The following is a 25,436-nucleotide window of genomic DNA, read 5'->3' on the forward strand; positions in this document are numbered from 1 at the left end:
ATAGATGGTATCCAGCTTTAAATTGAAAAAGACAAGAAAAATGTCTAAAGAGGTAAAGCAAGCATCAGAATCAGACTGGAACATTTGCTTATTACTGATTTTGAAATGATTAGGAAAAAATAATTATGATTAATATATTGTCAGCTCCAATGAAAGAAGTAAGCTGCATAAACAGATGGGTAATGTAAGTAGGGAATTGGAAACAAAGAAGCAAAAAGAAATGTGAAAAACACTGCAACAAAAATAAAAAATGTGTTTGGTTCACCAGTAGAACATATGCAAGTGAGAAAATCAGTCTAAAACATAAAGGAAAGAAATGTAGAATGCAGAAAGAGCGGGAGGGGGAGAAATCCAAGAACTATCAGACAGTTTCAAAAGGTATAACCTATGCATAATTGGAATACTAAAACAAGAAGAAATAGAATGGAACTGCAATAGTGGAAATACTTAATGCCAGCCTAAAAGGCCCTCTACCTTTCCAAGAAGCATAAATAAATCTTGGGCCCAGCACAATGGCTCAAAAGCTAAATCCTTACCTTGCAAGTGCCAAAATCCCGTATGGGTACCAGTACTTGTCTTGGCTGCTCCACTTCCCATCCAGCTCTCTGCTTGTGGCCTGGAAAAGCAGTAGGGGATGGCCCAAAGCCTTGGAACCTTGCACCTGCATGGGAGACCCAGAACAACCTTCTGGCTCCTGGCTTTGGGTTGGCTCAGCTCCAACTGTTACAGCCACTTGGGCAGTGAACCAGGGGATGAAAGATCTCCCTCTCTGTATCTCCTCTCAAAAAGAGAAAGAGAGAGAGAGAGAGAGATGCCACTAGTGTAGAATTTTATATACGTAATGGAATTATCTTTTGAATTTAAAGGGTAATCAGAGACTTTTTCAGACAAGCTGAGGCCATAACATCTAACTTGGAAGAAATATTGAAAAGTGTTGTTTAGAGAAAAGTAAAATGATCGTTTGGAAGCTTGCATCTTTGTAAAGAAGGGAACAGCTTGGAGAAGGAATAAATGAACGTTAAAAAATATGTTAATTTTGCATATCCTAAATTGACCTGATAGCTGATTGTTCTGAATAGCGAAAGTAACAATATATAATCATTATTAAATATGGATCTGTAAAATGATGAAAGGGATGAATCAGAAATATTCATTTCAATGTACTCAGAAATAATAGTTTCAGTGAACTCAGACAGCAAGTGCCATGGGATAGTGTTACTTGTATTAATTTAGTTAGAGTGTATTTTGTAAATTGAACCGCAGTCACTAAAAAAAAACATTTAAATGTAATTTATAGAAGAAGAAAGAAAATACAAAATATTGGATTAAAGCTAGAAATGGTAGAGGAAAGGAAGGTTAAATGAATAACTTTCCACATATGAAAGTTTGAGAGGGTTTTAATTACTAATTTAATCTCTGTCTCCATTATAGGTTTGTTTAGGTTTTCCATTGCTTCGTGACTAATTTTTTGGTAGATGGTGGGAGAGCAGGAGCCTATCCATTTCATGGAGGACTTCTGATTTTTTGGCATATTGTTGTTTGTAGTAATTTCTAATTATTCTCTCTATGGCTGTGGTGTCTGTTGTTATGTTCCCTTTTTCATCTTTGATACTACTGACTCTTGTTTTTTCCCACTTTTTGTCAGCTGGGCCAGTGGGGGTGTCTATTTTGTTTATTTTCTCAAAGAACCAACATTTTGATTTATTGATTTTGTATATTGTTCTTTTGATCTCTATTTGGTTTGTTTCTTCTCTTATTTTGATTATTTCTTGTTTTCTGTTGTTTTGGGGATTATTTTGCTGCTGTTTTTCTATTTCCTTCAGGTCAGTGCTTAGCTCGTTTATCTGCTATCTTTCTTGTTTCTTGATGTAAGCACCAATTGCAATAAGTTTACCTCTTAACACTGCCTTGGCAGTATCCCACAAGTTTTGTATTGAGTCTTTGTTGGTTTCAAGGAATTTTTTTGATTTCTTCTTTAATTTCTTCCCTGACCTATTGTTTGCTCAGAAGCATGTTGTTCATCTTCCAAGAATTTACATATTTCCTTGGGTGTTTTGATTTATTGATCTGTAGTTTCACTCCATGGTAGTCTGAGAAGATGCATGGTATGATTTCAGTTTGTTTGAAGTCAGTGAAACTTGTTTTGTGCCCTGTCATGTGGTAGATCCTGGAGAAGGTGGCATGTACAACTGAAAAAAAATGTATATTCTGTGTCCATAGGATGGAAAGTTCTATATATTATCTATGAATTCCATTTGTTCTATTGTCTGTTTGAGTTCTGTTGTTTCATTGCTGAGTTTCTGACTTGTTGATGTATTGGTGTTAATGGGGTGCTAAAGTCCCCCACTATTATTGTATTGGCGTCTATGTCTCCCCTTAAGTCTGTCAATAATTGTTTCATATAGCTAGATGCTCTTGTGTTTGACATGTGAATGTTTATTATTGTTACTTCTTCTTGGTGGATGGCTCCCTTTATCATAATGTAGTGCCCATTTTTATATCTTTTAGTATTTTTCACAGTGGATATCATCAGAAATTACAACAGCTATACCAATATTTTTCCTTTCCATTGGCATGAAATGTCCTCTCCCATCCTTTCACTTTTAGTTTCTTTGCATATTTGTTGATTAGGTTTGTCTCTTGTAGGCAACAGATTGATGGATCTTTTTTATTCATTCTGTTAATCTACATCTTTTGACTGATGAATTGAGGCCGTTTGTGTTCAGAGTTGTTATTGAGAGGTTGTGATTTAGTACTGGTGTGGGTGTGTGTGTGTGTGTGTGTGTGTGTGTGTTGTGGTCTTAACTTTGGTTTCTTTTGTGGACTTTATTGGGAAGATCTTCCCCTTTCCCATCGTTAATTGTAATTAACTTCTTCTTTTTCTGACTTCACTTTTCTGAGCAGTGTTTCTAGGGCTTGCTGAGTGTTGACATATTCTTCCAACTTCTCTTTACTATGAAAATATTTTATTACATTTTCAAATACAAATGAAAGCTTTGCTGGATATATTATCCTAGGCTGACAGTTCATCTGTTTTAGCATCTGGAAAATGCTACTCCATTCTCTTCTTACTTGAAGGGTCTCTTCTGAGAAGTTGTCGTTGATTCTGTTTGGTTTTTCTCTGAATGTTATTTGCTCTGTTTTTTCATGTTTGGTTCAATATTCTTTCTTTATGTTCAATTTAGGGAAACTTGACCACAATGTGTCTGGGTGAGGGACTTTTTGAATCTAATCTATTTGATATTCTCTGCCCTTCCTTTATTTGGCTTTCCCTTATGTTCCCAGTATTGGAAACTTCTCTTTTATAATTTCATTGAATACCGCCTGAAGTCCTGCCTCTCCACTCCTTCAGGAATTCCTATGATTCTAATATTTGATTTTTTGATGTTATCATTCATTTCTTGGATAGATTTTTTGCTTTATTCAGATTTTCTTCCAGATGCCTGATTAGTTATGTGTTCTCCATTTGGTTATCTTCCACTTCTGATATTCTTTCTTCTGCAATATTCATTCTATTAAGCTTTCTATTGTATTCTTTAGCCCTGGTATTTCAGTTTGGACCTGTTTTATCTCTGTGATGTTGTTATTCTTGAATTCCTTAAGCTCTTCCCAATGTTTTTCATTGTCTCTGGAAAGTTTCATGATGATTTTTCTTAATTCTCTTTCTGGGAGCTCTTCAGTGTCTTTGTCCTGCAGCTCTAGGATTGAAGTGGCCTTTTGCTCGTTTTTGAGGGAAATGCTGGCCCCCTCATCTGAGGTGTTCCCTATTTTTCTACTTTTCCCCATGATCTTTCAGATCTGTGGGCTTTCTTATGGCCGTCAAATTGCGTGCCTTCTATCTCTGATGGTTTGCTAGCGTTTTCTGATTTATTTGTCTGTAGCATGTAAGGCTGGTGATTCACAAGGAGATTCATTGTGTCCCTGCTTGGGGGAGTGGCGAGGGGAGGAGGGTGTTTCTCTGACCTGCTCCTCTCAGGCAGCAGGTGGCACTCACGGGCTGATGCAGGTCCAGTAAGCCAGCCACCGAGTCTTGGAGTTTCACACGACCTCTGACTTCAGGACTATTACTCAGGGTGAGTGCATTGCAGCTGCTGTTCTGCATGCAAGCACCTTCACTGCACAGTGCCTCTGCAGCCTCCACTGCTGGGCGGGCACCCCGAGCGAGTATGTCCGAACTGTTGTACAGTGCACAGTCAGCAGGCACACTCTCTGGCTCCAGTGATGCTGTGCCTTACCTCACCCCCAACAGGCAAGTGGCTACACCCCTGTTCACTCCCAGTTTTCACACTGCTGCCCCTGGACTCCCTTGTGGCCTCTGCTCCATTCTCCTGGCATCCGCGCCAACGCCACTCAGCAACCAAGAAAAACCTCTGCCCTCCGAGAGACTCTGTATCTCCATTTCAGGGATTCCAATGTCCCTCTGTGGGGCTCAGGCTTCAGAGCCTTCTGGTGCAGATGGGTTCAGACCTCGCCCTGTGTGCCTCCAACTTGTAGGAATCACTACCCAGTTACCCTTTCCCCAGCGGCGTCCCCTAGTCCGGCAGGGGCTGCCCAGGACCATGCCTGTGGTTTTCTCTTCAGGCTGGTTTTCTGTCACTGGTGTCCTGTCCTAAGGGTCCTTCTGCCTCCCTGTGCCTCCTATGGGCAGGTGAAGACTCCAGCTGGGATTCTCCCTGTGTCAATTCGTGACTCACCAGCTTTTGACCCAAGACCCTGTTTGTCCTGGATGGTGTCCCCTTCACCTACTCAGGCCGCAGATTACAGATTCGAGGGTTTTATACAGTTTTCCCTTGCCTGCGTGGGACCTGCCGCAGTCCCGCCGACTCCGGGGAGTTTCAAACACTTTACCCAGCGATTCTCGCTATCCGCTACACTGAATCCTGTCCCTGTCCCTCTGCAGACTCAGCTACACCAGTCTTCCACAGTTGGCCATCTTTTGTCTCTCCCTCAGTTTTTTGATAGTATGGGTTTTCCTAAACTTTTTGACATCAATTTTAGAAGGAACATTTAGCCTTGAACATGGCTCCTGACCCCAACATTCTGCTAATATCTCTGGAGGCAGCATTCAAGGCTCAGATACTAGGTTCATACCTGTTTGAAACACCTGATTTTAAATTGCTTACTCCTAGAAAAGAGGCTTCTTTATTTGACAAGCTTGAATTTCTGAAAGCTGCCAGCTGCCTTATCTTTAATTTCAACTCTATCAAAAGAAAAATCAAGGACAGATAGAGCCTGGAAGTATAGGTGAGCTCCCCTAATCCAAAAATCCAAATTCGAAATACTCCAAAACCTGAGAATTTTTCAGTGCCAAAATATTCTCTAAAAGCCTTATATTTTGGAACATTTCAGCTTTTGGATTTTTCACTTAAGAATGCTCAACAGGTCCAGTGTGTACACATATTTCAGAACCTGATAAACTGAGATCTGAAATATTTTTGGCTCTCAGCACTTCAGATAAGGGATATTCAGCCTGTAGTGGAAATACTGCATGGTACCCAGTGAAGGCTGGGTACCCTGTTTTGTTATATTTAAACTTCTTAATGGTGAGTCTTAGTCCTGCTTTCTTACCTGAGTAAAAAAGGTCACCTGTAGTAGAAAGAAGCTACACATTGACACAGTATGAGAGCAATATGGAGCTGTCACAGCAGGCTGTTGTGCTAAAGACAGAAGTAAGCATTTGAACAAGATGCTAAAATTGATTTTGAAAACTGAAGCTAACCTTGAAGGCTAACGCTAGATCAGGAGTTCTGGGTTGTTGATTTAGTGACTCTCAGACCTGAGAGTTTAGATGAAGCTCCCAGGTCATGTTTATGCTTTGGATCCTGAAGTATGTTTTCAACACCATGTTCTAGTTCTGTCTCAGTAAACACTGAGAGCGAGGAAAAGGGTGTCTGTCATGTGTCTGAACTTCTAGATGTTTTCAATTCTTGTCTTAGATGGACATCTTACCACTTATAACTTTACTCGAAGTATACTTATTGTTCTTTGTGCTGCAAGTGTCCTATTGAGTTAATAACTTCTTTGCTACCTAATGAGAACAGTGCCATCTAGAGGCCTTAGCTCACGGGGCCACCACTAGAGCCAAAAGCATGGAGAGGGTGAGAGGGCGGCTCACTTTGGCCCAGAATTTCCAAATGAATGAATGGATGATGTGTGGTTCTGCACCCGGCATATGAAGAAATGGAAATGCCAGGCTCCACCATCTAGGACAGTGTGTTGTTAGCTGTGTTCTGTGCTTGCTAAGTAGAGCTCTGGGCCTTGCCCAATCCCCCATTTAAAAATAATAATTCTGGGGCATGGCACAGTAGTCTCGTGGCTAAAGGTCCTCACCTTGCATGCACTGGGACCCGTATGGGCACTAGTTCATATCCCAGCTGCTCCACTTCTCTACCAGCTCCCTGCCTGTGGCCTGGGAAAGCAGTCAAGGATGGCCCAAAGCTTTGGGACCCTGAACCCCTATGGAAGACCCAGAAGAAGCCCCTGGCTCCTAGCTCCTGGCTTCACATTGGCTCAGCTCTGGCCATTGCAGCCACTTGGGGAGTGAACCAGCAGACAGAAGATCTTTGTCTCTCCTTCTCTCTGTAAATCTGACTTTCCAATAAAAACAAATAAATCTTTTTAAAAAAATCTACTCTTACCTGTTTCATGAGGTTGAAGGTACATTTGCAAGTGTTTACTGCACCAAACTACTTTGTACAGACAGGACAGATGTATTATTCTGCATCCAGAATTACTGTCCTAATGTGCAGGTTCTCTAACATGCAAAATATGGCATGAAAATTACATAATGAGAGAAAGAACATAAGTTACAATAACACATCAAATATTGAAAGTGTATTAAAGTTATGAACAGTTGGAAATAATGGTCTGTGTGTACCACGTTATCACAATCATAAATTGAATGTAATTAGGAGATGAGGTATTCCTTAGAGTCAGAAGTGGATGATTTGAGAGTGAAACTGGAAAAATTTGAGGAGTTAACAGTATAAGCTGTTTTCTGGCTTTGATTCTCCAGAATCAGCTTACTTGATGACAAATGCATTACCAATTATTTCAACTCATTTTCTCAAGAGGTATAAAGAAGCTAGAAATCATATTAGTTTGTTTTTAGGAGATAGCATTACCTAAAAAATTTGCACGGTCTTGGCAGCTAACAATAAATTTGAACCATGTTTTACCTAAAGGAACAATATGTTACTCCCACTGCTGTCCCCTTGGCAGAAAGAAAAACCAGTAGAGTTTTCTCTCTGCCAGGACAAGGAACTGCAGAAGAATGTGGAGGTAAGATGGAGTTGCCAGACTGGCCTGAGGCAGAAACAGTCAATTGTCAGGGCTCGCAGTCACTAGACAGGAAAACGGTAAGTCTAGATCTGAAGCAGAAAACCAAAAGGCAGAGCAGGAGAAGTTAGGAATCAGCGAATTGTTAGCCTCCCAGGGCCAGAGAAGGACAAACGAGTGTTGGCGTGTCAGCGTGTCGGTCCTGCTGCATCTCTCCCAGCAGTCCTTGGGTTTCTTCCCACTGCTCCAAACAGGGCCCAGACCCCTGGGTGTGGATCTCCCTGGCCTTGATCAGTCACAGCCTTCCCTTCCCAGCCCAATTGCTTGTCTTACACTCAGCCACAAAGAAACAACAGAAATCATGGCTATTTCTAAAGTAATATTTCATTCTTTCATGCCTTTTGCTTTTGTTTTTGCCTAATCTATGACATTTTGTTCTCCTTGCTGCTTCTTTCTCCTATTTCCCGTGTTTCTCCTATTGAAATCCTTGGCAGGTCCTTGCTTTTCACTAGATGGAAAGCACAGTTCGTTGATCCTGATTTTCACAATCTATTTGGAGACTAGTAATTAGGAGCTGTTGTGGTGCAGTAAGTTAAGCTGCCATGTGAGGTGACTACATTGCTTATTCAAGTTCCAGTTTGAGTTCCAGCTGTCCTACCTCTGATCCAGCTTCCTGCTGAGGCACCTGGTAGGGAAATGGATGATGGCGTATTAGTGCATTGGTCCTGGGCTCCTGCATAGGAGATGAAGATGGCCACTGCAGGCATTTGGGGAATGAACCAGCAGATGGAAGCTATCACTCTTCTCCACCTCTCTTCCCTGTCACTCTGCCGAAGGCAGGAAGGAAGGAGGTAGATTTTTTAAAAGTTATTTCATGTGACGTATGCTAGAAGGTCATTTTATTTAGTTCTTTGTTTTAAGTAAAATGGCAATTTTAAATACCATGCCTACATTGCATCCCCTCACCATGCTTCATACTTCAACAGCAAGCTTTAGGTACAGCTGCTTTCACATCAGCTTTGTAAACTCAGAGAACATTTTTCCGAAGTGGTAAGTTTTGTGAGCGATAGAATTAGGAATCACCAGTCTCATCCAACCACCTCACTGAGGTGTAGCATGAATCCAAAAGTTCCCCTGAGCCTCCTGTACTTATCCTGAATAATAACTATTTGAATGGTGGGGCAGGCTTTGTGGCACAGTGAGTTAGGTTGCCTCTTGGGACACCTACTTTCCAGATCAGAGTGCCTGGCTAGAGTCTGGACTACTCCATGCTTCAAATCCAACTTCATGCTAATGTGTCTGGGAAACAGTGGATGATGCTTGCAACAGCCCATGTGTTATAGGCCTGGTCCTCAGTGTGGTAGTGTTGAACTGGTAGGGCCCATAGGCCATTGAGGGTGCTACAGTCAAAGGGAGTACAGGTCTCCAGGAGTGAGTACTTGTGAGGAAAAAAAATCCCAAAAGCCATAACAATGCTATTATAGACTTAAAAGCTTCCAGTATTGTGTAAACATAATTTTTATATTCATTGGGAAACCAAAGAATTGTAACCTACTTGACTGCAATAGATGCTTCATTGCAATGGTCTGGAACTGAACTTCCAATACTTTACAGGTATGCTATGCATCTTCTCTTATCATTCCATAAAAAGGTGATAATATTCTCTGATGTTTAAAAAAATTGCTTAGAATACTTGCAACCTGTGGTGTTTTTTGTTTTTTGTTTTTCAAATACTTGAAGTGACTGCATGGCACTTTCGAGTTCCAGTTTGAATGCCAGCTGTTTCTTCTGATCCAGTCTCCTATTGAGGCACTTGGTATGGAAACAGGTGATGGCCTAGAAGTGCTTTGCTCCATGACAAATATCTTACAATAGTCTGTCATTGAGGTTCTACATATATTCTCAAGCAAAACTTGTTGAAAAGTTTGGTCCTCACAATGTTAACTTCTAGTATCCTCAGAGATAATCCAGTAAATTCATATTTTGACTCACCATTACTGTTCTTTGTGTACTAGTAACAGAGGACATGAAATGGAAAAGGTGGACTGTGTCTTCCAGGAACTCACAGCTTAAGAGAGGAAGTAGGCATAAAAACAGTGTTCAAGTTTGAGAAAGTGCTATGGTGAAAGAGTGGAATGTTATTCAAGCACTGGGCAAGATTCATATTTTTTGCAGATTAACTATGCAGAGTTTCATATTTTAGGTTTTGAAGAATCTAAAAAACTGTTCAATTGTAGCAGGAAGAATATTTCAAATCAGGACTATGCTAGTTAAAAGGAAGCTTAAAACATTTCTACATAAATCATCATAGTCCACCAGTTCGTAATATGTGGTCCTGGTATCAACAAATTAACATCTCCTGGAAACTTAAAGAATGCAAATTCCTAGATCCCAACCTAGACCTATTGACTGGACTGGACGGGGGGAGGGGAGGAGATACTGCACTCTGGTTTAGGAAGCCCTCCAGGGGATTCTCTTTCATGCTTAAGTTTGAAAAACATTGCCTTAAGATAGCAAGGATTAATAAAATATTAAAAGGTCAAGGGCTTTAAGGACCAAGAGGCCTGGGTGTGACTCTCCATGCTCCCCCTCAGTAAGTCTGTGGCTATCAGTCCTTTTAGGATCACATTAGATTTTTCACCTGTAAAATGAAAATGACAATGCTTCCTTTCCAGGGTTGTTGTATGACTGACACACTTTTTATTGCTTTCTACTGTAGCATACTGTAGGCTTTTTCTTTATGTTAACTATTGTCACTAAAATTTTTTCTTTAGATTGTTTCCAGTGAAGTGATGTTTAGTTGTTGAATGAATGCACGTTCATATTTTTGCATTTAGATCCAAATGCTCAAGAAATTAAGGACATCTATGGACTCAGTGGCCAAATAGAACACAAACTAGCCTTCCTCAGAACTCATGTACCAAAGGAAATGAAGCTGGTGCTTATTGGCCATTCCATAGGCAGCTACATTTGCCTTCAGATCTTGAAGCGTGCGCCTGAGCTCCCAGTAAGTACACTTTAGGCAGTGACTCTGCCTGATTGCGCAACTGCACAGATCCTCCTCAGCTTTCCTTTGCTCCTGGTTAGTGGGTAAACACAATACAGCTGCCTTTCTTCTTATCTCCGTATTAGTATAGGCTTATCTAATGTATGTTTATGAAATACTCATGTTTCCATGAATAATGCTGATAGAAGAAGAGGAAGGAAATTTGTAAATGGATACCTTTGACTCTAGGGCTCAGATTTTACATTTAACTTGCTATCTTCTATAAAAGAATATTTAAGAGCAATTAATAGCTAAGACATACAAGAAAATGTCTTCATGGGAATTTCTCAAACATGTCTCTTTGCAGAAGGAAGAAATTGTCATCATTGATAGGTAAACAATTATCATTGTGGAAAATGAGGTCTTTACTTAGTTCTAAGCCCTATTTGTCTGTTCCAAAGACTTGTAGCCTTTTTGAGACAAACATTCATTCATTCCTTCTTAAGAACTTGTTGGGTACCCCATGTGCCTAATATTAAGTGAGGGACACTAGAGACATGAAGAAATCAAGAAAGTGAGTTAGCTATAAGAGACTTAGAAATTCCAACTTTTACTAATGACCAATGAATGAATGCAGTAATACACAAAATAATTTATTTCTTCACTCAACCAACACATACTATACATTTGCCTTGGATGTCAGGCACTACTCCTATGTTTTGAAGAATCTCAAGGAAGAAGCCAACTAAGCAATGGCTGTCATAGCTGCCAGTTTGCATGTTTGAACCCAAGGGGTGAGGGAGCCTATGCTGTTTAACCTAGGAATCTGAGGCAAGATGGGAAGTGATCTCTTTGGGATCTCTGTCCTAGGATTCTGGCTTTTTTTTAACTCCATATGGTAAGGTGTCTCCAGGGGAATCTCAGTGCTCACTATGGATTTGCTCCTTTTCCTGCTCCTTACTGATAATACTCTTAAGGAAAAGCAAAGCTATAGCTTCCCTGGCTGTAGTTTTTAATTCCAAATAGAGGTTTTGAATTTGCTGTAACTTGTTATAAGAAAAATGTTTTTCATTTCTAAGTATGAATTCAATGAACTGGAAGTTACACTCTGTTTCCTGTACCTTGTTTCTACTCTGTTTTTTTCCCTAGATAAATCACCTTCATCAAATAACAGGCATTGGTTTTTCCTTTAGCATTTTGCATAACTTCTTTTTTTTTTTTTAAACATTACTTATTTTTAATTTTATTTGAAAGTCAAACTGACAGAGATCTTTTTTTTTTTTTTAAGATTTATTCATTTTATTACAGCCAGATATACACAGAGGAGGAGAGACAGAGAGGAAGATCTTCCATCTGATGATTCACTCCCCAAGTGAGCCGCAGTGGGCCGGTATGCGCCGATCCAAAGCTGGGAACCCGGAACTTCTTCCTGGTCTCCCACGCAGGTGCAGTGTCCCAATGCATTGGGCCGTCCTCAACTGCTTTCCCAGGCCACAAGCAGGGAGCTGGATGGGAAGTGGGGCTGCTGGGATTAGAACCGGCGCCCATATGGGATCCCGGGGCTTTCAAGGCGAGGACTTCAGGCGCTAGGCCATGCCACCGGGCCCGAGCATTTTGCATAACTTCTAATTGCTTTTGTGCTCCAAGATCTCCTCTAGGGTACTCTCGTCAGCAGCACATATACTAAAATTGGAAAGCTCTCCTCTAGGGCTGTGGTGCCTCTAGTGTCCAGCCCTGCCTCTTACTGGTTCTACTTGTAGAGTCTGTGTAAGCTTGGCTTTTAGAGTGAAAACACCAAAGTTCAAATACTCACTGTCATTCTTTGTCTTTGACATTGGACAAGTTACAGAGTCTGTACCTCAGTTTCTTAATCTGTAAAATAGAGACAATAGCATGTTCTTCATAAGGTTATTGCGAGCAATGCTATATAAGAATTGTACCTGAGGACTGGGCACGAGGCAGAGTGGTTAAGATGTACTTAGGACACCTGTGTCCCTTGTCAGAGTGTCTAGGTTTAAGTGCCAGCTCTGCTCTTGCTTGCATCTTCCCTGCCAGCGGGTACCCTGGGAGCAGGTGATGATGGCTCAGGTAGCGGAGTCTCTGACACTCAAGTGGGAAACTCAAACTGAATTCCTGGCTACTTTCTTCAGCCTGGTCCTGCCCCAGTTGTGGGGAAAGTTGAGAACACAGCAGTGGATGGGAGATAACTGTGCCTCCATCTGTCTGGCTCTCTTTGGCTGTATGTTGTCTTTCAAGTAAGTGTTGTCGTTGTTTTCCAAAGAGTGATGTCTAAAACGTTGAAGTGTTGTGTAACTAATTATTTTTATGGAAATGACATTTGAATCATCAACACAGTCATTAGATTACCTATCGTTTTGTTATGTACTGCTGAGTATTCAGTTCCTCCAAAACCTAATAGTGGAAAACAGTGTCTATGTGTTCTCTCAGTTTCTGGCCACAGTTTGAGTCCTCTTCTTTAGGACCTCCCACAAGATTCTAATCAAGGTGTCTTCCAGGACTGCGGTCTCATCTGAGAACTTGAATTGAGTCACATGTGCTTCCAGCTTACTCACAAGATTGTGATCAGGATTCAGTTCAAGGACTGATGGACTGAGGGCCTTAGTTTGTCTCTGGCAGTTGGGTTGAGGTTACCCTCTTTAACATGTCAACCTTTCTCACTTGCTTCGTCAGAGCAAGCCTGGCAGAAGAGCCAGAGAGAGCCAACTAGCAAAATAGAAGTCACAGACCGTGACCTAACAACAGAAGTGGTGTCTCATCACTTTTGCTGTATTCTTTTCTTTTGGAATCAGTTCATTGGATCCAACCCAAACACAAGGGGATGGAATGGAACTAGGAGATGAGAGCCATTGTGAGCCGTAACAAGGTATTAGGAAATATAACTTGGAGTTCTTAATTATTCCAGTTGTTTTAAAGCTTTAAAAATCTTAAAAACTATACTTGTATATTTGGTAATAGCATTGCTATTCTGTAAACATAAGGAAAAAAATGTTTCATTTAGGAGTTGTCACAGTCTATTAGCCTAATCACAGCTCTGTCGTTTTGGTTTTTCTTTGTTTATGCTTGAAAAGTTGTTCAAAACGTTTGTTTTGAGCATCTTTCTTTTTGGGCTTGCATTCACAAAGTCTGTTAGAAAGAAGTACATGTTAAGTCTGATCTGCCTCCATTCAGCTTCTTCAACTTGAGAACCTTCCAATTATTGCCATGCTTTCAGGTGTTCTTGCCCTTGCAGGAATAGTGGTGAAAAGGGGTGTAAAAGATGAAACATGAGCTTAACCTTGTCTGTTGAGGAGACATAATTTGTACTGTGATTATACAGTTTTCAGAGAGACACGTGAAACTATGTTTTATCTTCTGAAAATAGGTATATTCTAGAAAATGTGTGCAATAAATTGCTCATAAAGGTCACTTTGTGGGGGAAGGTGACCATCTGTGTGATTTTTCTTCTGCTATCCAAACACTTTGTCTGGTTTCAGTTAACTACATTGTTGACATTTGCCTCTCACGCTCACAACTCTGCCCCCTTCCACCACCACCATCAAACACCTGGACCAGTTAATATTGGGGTGTGATCCCTGCCGGAGTGTTGAAATTTCAGTGTCTTCTGGGCTACTTTATGATAACACAGGGCCTGCATGCCTCAAGTTAGCATGACATGCTCCATTTAAGTTATATGTAACAATCAAATAAGTTTGTGCAAGCCAGAGTGTTGCAATCCCTAATCATTTTGCCAAAAACAAGTTAGCTGTTATGTTTTATAACGTATGAAGTGTGATAATAAGAAACTTGTGTTTCCATCTCTTCTGTTATTTTTACTGGAATTTTTGACTCCCATACGATTTTGAGGACATATGTGTAGTTTAGTAGCTGGTTTGTTTAATTTTATTTTGATCCAGTTCTTAGAAGTAGTTTTGTAACTAATTATAGGTAACTCTGACCGTAATTCATTTAGGAAATTTATTACATATGTCAGATATGTTGTCTAATCTATATTTTAACACCCTGAAAAAATAATTCTCTTTAAAAATCTAGTATTCAAATTTAGTTCTTTAAACAGGGTTGACACAATTATAGAAATTCTTTAGTTACGGTACTATGCAGAGCAGGGAATTTTAAGTCAAAACAGCTCATTATTAGCTATCACAAATTGCGTTAATAAACATAGTTGCTTTTAGACTCACAGGATCTTAAAACTGAGATGAGCTTTAGAGAGTCTAGCCCCACCTTGTGTTTTATAGGTGGGAAAATCAGAGAAAGGTATCATATCAGGAGATGATCTTGGCTCTGTCTGACTCCCAGGATGAAATGCACTTGTTAGCTGGGGTGTGAAGAGAATCTCAGAGGTTATCTGGTGGTTCTTCGAGCCTTGGAGTGCTAGTAGGACCCACAGCGGTGATGGGGTGTCCCTGCAGTGGGGTGAGATTCGTGTTGCTGCTAAAGAGGGAGGAGACCCAAAAATGCCCTCTCAGTGTAAGGGGGATGGAATTGGTCATGATGTGGATTCTCAATATCTGGAATCCTCTTTAATCATCAGTACTCTGTGTTTAAAATGTGCAGTCTGGGGCCTGGCACAGTAGCCTAGTGGCTGAAGTCCTCAACTTGCACATGCTAGGATCCCATGTGGGTGCTGGTTCATGTCCTAGCTGCTCCACTTCCCATCGACCTCCCTGCTGGTGGCCTGGGAAAGCAGTAGAGGATAGCTTAAAGCCAGGCACCCTGCACCCATAAGGGAGACCCCGGAGAAAATCCTGGCGCCTGGCTTTGGATTAGCTTAACTCCAGCTGTTGCAGCCCCTTAGGGAGTGAATCAGCGGATAGAATATCTTCCTGTCTGTCTCTCCTCCTCTCTGTAATTCTGACCTTCCAATAAAAAAAAAGTAAATCTTTTATAAAAATGTGCTGATTTTGCCAACAAATTTGTTTGCATGAAGTTCAAGATTGGGATTTACCTGGGAGCTGTACTTGGGATAAATTTCAAGTAGTTCAGTTTTCTTTCTTTTCTTTTCCTTTTTTCTCTTTTCTAAGATTTGTTTTATTTCCCTGAAAGGCACAGTTACAGAGAGGGAGAGACAGAGAAGCCTTCATCTGCTGGTTTCCCAGATTGCCACCAACGGCCTAAGCTGGGCCTGTCCCAAGCCAGGAGCCAAGCGTTTCTTCCAGGTTTGCCACCTGGATGCAGGGACCCAACGATCTGGGCCATCCTGTACTGTTTTGCCAGGCTCTTTAAAAGAATTGAGTCAGCAGTGGAGCAGGCAGGACTCCAGTTGGCACCCATGTGGGATACCAGTGCCATAACCAGCCCTAGCTTTTATTTTCCTCTCAACTTTAGTTAGCATTTAACAACACGTCCTCTGCTTCCAGAGATACCATACTCTTCACAAAGTTCATTTTTTACATTGCCATTCCTCAGGGAAAATGCATCATAACAAGAAACTCCTTTGTTGGCAAAAATCCCTCTAAAATAAAGGGTGAAATCCATTTCTTTCATGTAAAAGTACTTTATCTACTTAGATTTTAAAATCTACCTAAAGTGCACTTCTATGACTTCTTCAACAATGTATATTGATGACAGAGGGATTTTCTTTTTCATAGTTATTTAAGGCTAGCCATAATAACCCCATTTTGAGAGCCAAGTGCATTGCATGCACTAGGATTCTGTGTGGCATTGGTTCGTGTGCTGGCTGCTACACTTCCCATCCAGTTCCCTGCCTGTGGCCTGGGAAAGCAGTGGAGGACAGTCCAAAGCCTTGGGACGCTGCACCCACGTGAGAGACCCTGAAGAAGCTCCTGACTCCTGGCTTTGGACTGGCCGTTGCAGTCACTTGAGGGAGTGAATCAGCAGAAGGAAGATCTTCCTCGTTATCTCTCCTCCTCCTTTCTGCATATCTGACTTTTCAATTTAAAAAATACATATATCTTAAAAAAATAAATTTGGGTCTTTGCCCTGAAACTTGTTAGGTGATAGTACTTTCCTATTTTTCAAAATTTTCTCATGTTTCTTTGTTACAGTTTTCTGTGTTCTCTCTCAGTGTTAGGTGTTACATTTCCTTCCTACTTCTAGTGTATTGCTGTTCATTTGCTATGGATAGAGAAAACAGATGATTGTGTTATAATTTAAATTAAAATGAACTGGTCCTAATGATAGATACAGGAGTAAAATTGACAAAATTAAATATGTGAGTGTTTTTATTATTCAGAACCTTTATATTTTCCTTTTGTTTCTTTTAAGGATCCTTCAAAAGGGTTTGAAATTTTATAGACACTCAAAGTTTTATATTTTTTAAAGAGTTATGTATTTGAAAATCAGAGTTACATAGGAGTGGGGTGAAGTGACAGAGATTTTCCATCTACTGGTGCACTTACCAATATGGCTTCAGTGGCCAGGGCTGAGAGAGACAGGAGTCAGAAACTTCCTCTGGGTTTTCCAAATGAGTGCACTGACCCAAACTCTTGGGCCATTTTCTGCTGCTTTCCCAGGTACATTAGCAGGGAGCTAGATTGGAAGTGGAGCAGCTGGGACATGAACTGGTACCCAAAGGATGCCTGTGTCACAGGTGGCAGCTTAACCTGTTATGCCACAATACCAGTCTCAACACTCAATATTTTAGACTCACTACACATCATAATTAGAGCTAAGAGCCTTGAAAATTTTCACAAGTGTAAGACTAGCAAATTAAGCCACATGGCTTGTTTTCACCAATAAGATGTGAGGGAGATTATGTTCCCATGCTCCTAAGTCCAGCCTTAAATGGACTAGGAGTTTCTCTTTGCTCCCTCTTGCAAGCCAACTGCTGTGTGAGAAACCCAACTACCCTGTGTGGCTGTGAGAAAGGCCACAGAGACCACAGAGCAGGATTGTGAGACACCAAACATATGAGTAAAACCATGGGCCTTCCAGCGCATCTGCCACTGAATACAGCCAAGTCAGTCAGTGGTCCTAACCAATGCCATATGGAGCAGAAAACCATTCAGCTAATCCCTGTTTGAATTCCTTGCTCACAGAACAGCTAGACAGAATAGCAGTAAGCTCTAAGTTTGGAGATGCTATGTTATATAGCAGAAGATGCTATGTTAAATGGCAGGAGATGCTATGCTATATGGCGGGAGATGCCTCTGCATGACAATGAGAATCTCAGGCTTCCAGTATTAATAACTGGAGGATCACAGAAGACCTTAAAGACAATATTTTGTCTTTATAAAAGTGTCTTCCGGGCCCAGCGTGGTGGCCTAATGGTTAAAGTCCTTGCCTTGAACTCACTGAGATCACACATGGGCGCTGGTTCTAATATCAGGGGCATCAGTTCTAATCCCGGCAGCCCCACTTCCCATCCAGCTCCCTGCTTGTGGCCTGGGAAAGCAGTTGAGGATGGTCCAAAGCCTTAGGACCCTGCACCCGCGTGGGAGACTCAAAAGAGGCTCCTGGCTCCAGGCTTCGGATCGGCGCAGCACTGGCCTTTGCAGTTACTTGGACAGTGAATCATTGGATGGAAGATCTTCCTCGCTGTCACTACTCCTCTCTGTATATATGACTTTGTAATAAAAATTAAAAAATAAATCTTTAAAAAAAATGTGTCTCTCCCTACTCACCCTCCAGCCTTGGTAAGTAGTAATCATATGTGATTATACTTAATCATTTCAGTCTAGAAACCAGAATGAATTTTTAATTAATGTTATTATCACAACTAATAGTAATTGTACCTTATATTCATTTGAAATCTAAAGAACAGGTGCACAGGCAACAAGTCATTCAACAGCTACCATTTCCCATGTTATAGATGAGAAGGAAGTTCCAAGAAGTTATGTATCACTGTGAATTATTATTAAGGGCCAGAACTCCAGGACTCTGTATTCTGTTTCTTAAATTTCCCGTTATCTGCTTTCCAGTCAATTAGAAAGGCTATAAATATAGTTAGTTACTTTCACAAACCATCAAAGCCTATGTGACCTGAATTTAAGATTTATATTGCTATTTCTTCAGTATTTGATTCCTCAGATATACCGAGCTGATTATTGTGGGAAACGGGTAAATGCTTTTGGTGAGAGGGGAGAGCTTGGAAAGAAATGGGAGAAATGAAAGGACGTTAGTTTCCTGAGTCACGGGGAAGAAAGAGATAAACCCTGGTGTGTGGAAGGCCCAGGGGTCAGGAAGGCAGCACCTGAGTTAAGCTCTCCCTTTCAGAAAGCAGTAAATCCAAAAAAGTTTGAATTGAGTATATTTAATCCTATTTTTGCAATCACTAATGCATTGCTTTAGTATCTGTGTTTATTTGTGTTGTATACACACACACACGTTATATTTTATAAGTTATCCAGGAGAATATGTTGCTGAAAATTAATCACATGGAAACTTTCAACTTTTCAACTTTAGCTATTTTTTTAGTTATCTGCATGTTTTTAAAAAAAAAAATCCAGAAATTGCTTTCAAAGTGGAAAAATTGTGTGGGATTTTTTTTCATCTTCTCATAACTCAAAAACTATTTAATATTCTCAAACTTTTTTTAAAAATCACCTTTGGGCTGAGACCAAGCATGGAAAATTTCACCACAAAGGGCTGATATTTTGGAAAGCTGCAAGAAAGTGAAAGCAGGGGTTCATAATAGTGCATTCTTCATGCATGTTATTGCTTAGAACTTTAATGTATTTCACCTGAAAATTTCTGAGCACTTTTCATTTAATATTGATCCATGTTAATATGTGTGTGTCCTTGATACACGGCTAAATATGTAGAAAATTTCCCTTATTCTGACTGTGAGTTAATGAAGTGTTTCTAAAGAGACAAATACGGCCAATGAAGTGAGCTGACTAGAGAGACATTGTGCCTACTGCCTGTTGGGAGGACACTATGCACTAGTTGAGGTATGTCAGCCATAACTCAGCCAGGACATACCATCATCACCTAAGATCTTGTTTAAAATGTAAGTTCTCAGGTCCTATTCAGACCCGCTGGATAAGATGCTTTAGGGTGGGGCCAACTAAGCAATGTTGAACCAACACTGTGGGTAATTCTAATGCATGTACTGCTTGGGAACCACCCAGCTGAGCTTTCCAGAAGCTTAGAACATACAGCATATTGAAACACTGTGAACAGCTAAGTGTGACCTTGGTTTTTCTATGACATGTCAACTGTGTCTCCTCGTGTCATCTCTCTGAAGCAAAAATATTAATATTAAGCAACTCCTCTGGAGGAAAACTTTTTTGTGTTAATAAGCCTTGGGGTGTCTACCTATGACTGTGCGGCACAGAATGTCCCTTGGGTAAAGATGCTGTCTCCAGCTTGTTCAGACTGACAGCAAAATTCTTAAGTATTTTCTCATTTCCTTGAGTTATCAGGGTCAGACCAGGAATATGACAGTGTATTTCGTTATAATTTATTTATTTAAATTGTGAATTCAAAGATTTCAACATGAAGAATACTGGATCTGTTGATTAAAGCTGACTTAAGCTCTGCTGTTGTGTGTCCAGGTTCTCAGTCTACCTCACATTGGAGTGGCCTTCTACATTCCCACCAACTCCATTGTGTATATTTTTGTGTCTTTAGGCACTGAAGTAGTATAGGGCACTTAAACTAATTTTGAGAACATTATCCTGGTTACAGTAATCACTAGCCCGTTGAGACCCTTTATCACTGGTTTTCCAATCTATAAGGACTGGATTTTAGACATAGTCTAAGGGAATTGAAGCAGTTGAAAGATTGAGCTCCCTGCTAATGTACCTGGGGGAGTAGCAGATGGTGGCCCAAATGCTTAGGCCTCTGCCACCCACATAAGAAACCAGTCTTGAGTTCCAGGCTCCTTTGGCCTGGCCCAGCCCTGACAGTTTTGGCCATTCAGGGAATGAACCAATGGTTACAAGGTCTCTCTTGCTCTGTCTCTTCCTGTTAACTCTGTCATTGTACCTTTCAAATAAAGAAAGTGAATTTTTAAAATTTTACCAAAAAAAAAAACCAGAATTTGTAGAAATTCCTCAAAGAACGTCAGAATTTCAGCTGCAGATGCAAAAGGCACAAACAGGTGATCCTCTGAACTAGCTAAGAAAATACATACAAAAATGCATACCTCGTACAGAGTGACACGGTGCTTAATTAACTAGCCTGTAATAGTCCTTCAATAGTAGCACTTAACTAATGGCTGGTGACTATAACTCAACATTTATCAAAATTAACTGCTATTATTGCAGAACTTGCAAGTTTAGCTGCATGTGTGTGTATACGTCTGCATGTCTTTTTAGAAAGTTGAACAGGTGGCCAGGTAACTGATAGTAATTACCTGTGGTGGCTAACAGGTGGAAGCTGAGTCAAAGTGAGGACTCTTGTTTCTTCTTTTCTACAGTGATCAGATATTAGCAGAAAAAGTGAAACTCATAAAAAGAGTTGCTGCCCCTTTAACCTATTAATTATTTTCTTGATATCTGTATTAGGAAAATAATCTCAAAGACACAGAAAGCACTTATTCAAACGTTGAAAATATATAAATGTCCAACTCTAAAGGACAAGTTAAGTAGAGCATGTAAAATGTAACCATTAAAATTTTCAAAAGACATAATAGGGCCCGGCACCGTGGCCTAGCAGCTAAAGTCCTCGCCCTAAACGCACCAGAATCCCAGATGGGCGCCGATTCTAATCCTGGCAGCTCCACTTCCCATCCAGCTCCCTGCTTGTGGCCTGGGAAGGCAGTCGAGGATGGTCCAAAGCCTTGGGATCCTGAACCCACGTGGGAGACCTGGAGGAGGCTCCTGGCTCCTGGCTTCGGATTGGTGCAGCTCTGGCCTTTGCGGCCACTTGGAGAGTGAATCATTGGACAGAAGATCTTCCTCTCTGTCTCTCCACCTCTATGTATATCTGCCTTTCCAATAAAAATAAATAAATCTTTTTAAAAAAAAGATAATACGGGCCCGGTGGCATGGCCTAGCGGCTAAAGTCCTCGCCTTGAAAGCCCCGGGATCCCATATGGGCACCAGTTCTAATCCCGGCAGCTCCACTTCCCATCCAGCTCCCTGCTTGTGGCCTGGGAAAGCAGTCAAGGACGGCCCAAGGCATTGGGACCCTGCACCCGCGTGGGAGACCCGGAAGAGGTTCCAGGTTCCCAGCTTTGGATCGGCGCGCATCGGCCTGTTGCGACTCACTTGGGGAGTGAATCATCAGATGGAAGATCTTCCTCTCTGTCTCTCCTCCTCTCTGTATATCTGACTTTGTAATAAAATGAATAAATCTTTAAAAAAAAAGATAATACACAGAAGTTAATTATATCATATTAAGGAAGATATGAAAATTTGGAGAGAATTTGTGAATATCACTAGATCAGAAAACACCATATATGGAAAAGTTTGGAAAAAATCACTCTTGTGTTTCAGTGGCAAATTTAAGGGTGGCTATTTTCCTGTTTATTTTTTGCTTTGTAAATCTCCAGTAGAGGCATTATTATAGTTATTTAATTGTCATAATTTTTAAGCTAGGTGACTAAACAGAAAACTGGTCCAGAAGAAATCTTTATAACTCATATTTTGTTGTCAAGATCAGTCCCTATCCTGGCACAATAACATTAACTTACCAACCTTTTTTTTTTTTTCAAAGGGAGCTGGATGGGAAGTGGGGTGCCCGGGATTAGAACTGGTGCCCATATGGGTTCCCGGCGCATTCAAGACGAGGACTAGCTGCCAGGCCCTGCGCTGGGTCCCAACTTACCAACCTTTTGGGCACAATGTAGACTATAGACAAACAAAATGACAACTAAATACAGGATGGTTATTCCTTGTCTAAAATACTTGGAACCAGATGTTTCAGATTTGGGAGTTTTACAGATTTTGGGATGTTTGCATAGATTTTACAAATTAAGCATCTCTGATCTGAAAATATGGAGTGTGAAATGCCTTCAGTGCTCATAAACCCTTGGATTTGGGAGCATTTGGGGTTTGGGGTTTTTGAATTAGTAATGCTCAGCCTGTTTTTAAGGCAAATTCTATTTCTGCATTAAAACCTGACAAGTTTTTTATTTTTAGTAGTTTGTTACAGAGTAGTAGTATAAAAAGAGGAATGTTTAAAAATAATAGCAAACCTTTGCTTTTTCTTCGAGAGAATCTACCCCTAAGGGAGTAGTGGTAGTGTCAGTTTCAGCTTCTTTGTTAGGAATAGCTGGTCTAGCTGATGAGCCTGCTCTCTTCCTCTTCCTATCTCGTTTTACCTACTGTTCCACCCTCTGGCTATCTAACTATGTTTTCATCTTCCTTGCAGTTTGTATTAGTACTGCCTTTCTCTTCCCCCCAAAAATAATTTGGGTTGCTGTTAGTTACGTCTTTTTATGGCCTGCTTCATTACTTTGATATCCTAATAAGGTCGTGTGTTAGGATTAGCATCACTCATCCAAATGTGAGGTCAAAATAGGCCTTACATGAAAAATACAGTCATACGCAATGTTTTCTGATTGTGAGGTTCACAATAGTAGGACATCATCAGATGGTGGCGTAGGAGTGAGTGACTCACCACAAGACAAGCTTTTATTTTTGTGACCCTTGCAATTGCTTGGTTTCAGACCTGGGAAATAGAGATTGCACCTTGCCATACCTAAGACTTGTTCACAGAAGAGAAAACTCATGCTGTCACAACAGGTGGAGCGTAACACTCAGAAGAAATGAGGACAGTGGAAACATGATCAAAATACTGTGAAATGTCCTTTTTGTGGCTATTGTTTAATCCAGCCAGAAGCTTCTTTTCCAGTTTATTTGTGGAGTTGAAAAATATGAATTTGACCTTTAAGAAAGGAAAAGGCTCCCTAACATGGCGATCCAGAATGTGTGAGCTTGTTTTAGTAATTTCTTGCTTGTGTAGAAAATCTGTAAACATTATACAGTGTACAACACACACACACACACACAAATTCCCTGAAGGAGAAAGATCCTAGAAAGCACTAAAAGAAAGGAGTACCCACAGGAGTAAATAGGTATTTTGAGTTCTTGCTTGCAGGCCAATTCAGATTAATCGTGTTTGGTTTTAAAGAAGCAAGGTTGTCATTTATCAGGGAAGTATGTTGGTGAGTGGATGAAAGAGAAGCCAGCATCATTTCTGGTAGTCTCTCCCTGGAAAACCAGGCAGTAACTCATCCTGCAGCATCAGAGGGATAGAGAGTGTGCATGAATGATTACAGACAGTCCAGAAACCCTGTGTCAACAAATAATTATAATTTACACCTCAGTTCTGCAGTCAGCTGAATTATGGGTTTGAGACTCAGCCTTTTCTTCGTTCATAATCTAGGACGCTTTTGTGCCCTTCAGCAAAGGAGACAGCCTCTGAGGACATTGGCATTGTGTTAGTGTTGGTTGTACTGATTCACAAGGGATTTTGTAAAAATGTAGGAACAGGTTCTCATTGTATGGATGCTGGTGAATTCTCAAGGTCATTTGAGGACAGGTGGCCTCAGTTTATCTCCTACTTGTCATCCCAGACCTAGGGCTTTATCCTAATTGTAATTTCTTGTGGTCAGCTTTGCACTTTCCCATCTTGTGCCATTGCTGAACCACTTCCTTTCTGTTTTGTCCTCAGCACGTGATGCCTTCTGTTTTCAGGTCATCTCAAATAGGAGCTGCTACATGCTCTTTCCAGTTCTTCCTGGTTGCTTTTACTATGCCTTTTCCTCGTAATACTGTTTTTTGTAATATTTGTTTGCCATCTTGTGGTCTATGAAGTGTGTATTGACCTAATTTTTGTTGATTAGCTTTTTTTAAAAAATTAAGATATGATTTGGCTACAGTAACCCTTTTTTAAATTCTCCTTGCTTCTTTTGGCCTATATTCAAGTTCACTAGTCCTCAACAGAACTGTGTATAAACTTCTTAAAATTCATCTAGGAAAGTCTCAATTTCTGTTCTCCTTTGCTTATGAAATTTCCACTTTATTTTTTAACTTTAGTTACTAATTCCTAAAATTTACTGTCTTTCTGCTTAATTTCTTGATCATATTATTTTAAGCCATATCTGATTTTATTCTTCTTTGTACCATTAATAATATTTAAAGTAACTTTTATTCCTCAAAATTTGCAGATGACTTATTTGAATTGAAAATAAATGTCTGATAATTCCAGTATCAAAATCTTGTATGGTTGCATTTCTCATTTTGCCTTGTCCCACTCTGTTGTAGTAATATGGGCTTGTTCATCAACATCCTTGCATATTAGGAAGTCCAAGAAAAACAGAACCAATGAGATGTATATACATTCAGGAGATTTATTTTAAGGAATTGGGGTCATGAGTTAGAGAGGTTGACAAATCCCCTAAGATCTCTTGTTGAAAAGCTATGGATCCAGAAGTCTGTCTGTAGCTCATCATTACTTAACATGCCCATAGTTCCCGCTGAAAACCTAGGGCACCTTGCCACAAGTGTTGTTCCCCAAGCCTGCATTCTTAGAAGCTCACAAATCAACAAATACCTAAGAAGGGTATTTCAACACTCTTCTGAGTTCCTTTTTCCCTAGGATTTTGGCCCTTCAGATTCCCTATCCCTTAATGTTTTCAAAGAAACCCTTGAAAGTATTTCCCCGGATTTTCTCATTGTTGTTGGTGGGAAGATTGCTCTATGGTAACGGTCCATCAACCCCACCCACGTCCACACAGTTATCAGCCGTGGCCTAGCTTTAAATTCTTGCAGCTCTGCTCTTGACAAGTGTGTCCTTTTGAATTCTTCACTCTGTTAGAACTGTTTTGTTCTCTGGGATGGGTTAGTATCTTTAATTTATCCCTCATATTTTGATAGTAGTTCTCATACTATTATTTTTAATCTGAAAATGGCATATTTATAAACTAAGAATGTCTCTTCTATTTTTTCTGTCTCTTACCTTCTCATTGCTCAATACTATGCTTAAAGGAATAATTCTGTTGCTTTACTTTATTTCCCATTCTTCATTTATTTCATTTCCATCCATCTTTTGTTTTTAAGTGTTTTGAGGAGAAATCTGGAATATTTGATTTTGTTTTCCAGTTTCCAGATCATCTAATTAAACTTGATTTCAGCATTCATACAGATAGTTTCTAAGGAATTTCTTATTTTCTGTTCATTTTCTGTATATTCCTTTTTCTTTCATAGTTTTCATTCATAGATGCATCTGTCAACAAAATAAGAGAAAAAACTTCACAGAATTTATCATCTCCTGAGGGAGGAAGACAGAAGTATAA

The 25,436-nt window shown here is 40.3% G+C and overlaps 1 protein-coding gene across 2 annotated transcripts in view; it reads left to right on the forward strand.

Annotated features, from left to right (window-relative positions):
• LDAH (lipid droplet associated hydrolase) overlaps nucleotides 1–25,436 on the forward strand; it is a 112,274-nt gene that overhangs the window by 17,929 nt on the left and 68,909 nt on the right. For both annotated transcript variants that reach the window (XM_004582629.4, XM_058668223.1), the window contains exon 4: nucleotides 10,116–10,285. In XM_004582629.4, coding sequence (XP_004582686.1) covers nucleotides 10,116–10,285 — 170 coding nt within the window. The remainder of the gene's footprint in view (nucleotides 1–10,115; nucleotides 10,286–25,436) is intronic.

The sequence above is a fragment of the Ochotona princeps genome, chromosome 8 (genome assembly GCF_030435755.1).
Source record: "Ochotona princeps isolate mOchPri1 chromosome 8, mOchPri1.hap1, whole genome shotgun sequence".
Taxonomy (NCBI): Eukaryota; Metazoa; Chordata; class Mammalia; order Lagomorpha; family Ochotonidae; genus Ochotona; species Ochotona princeps.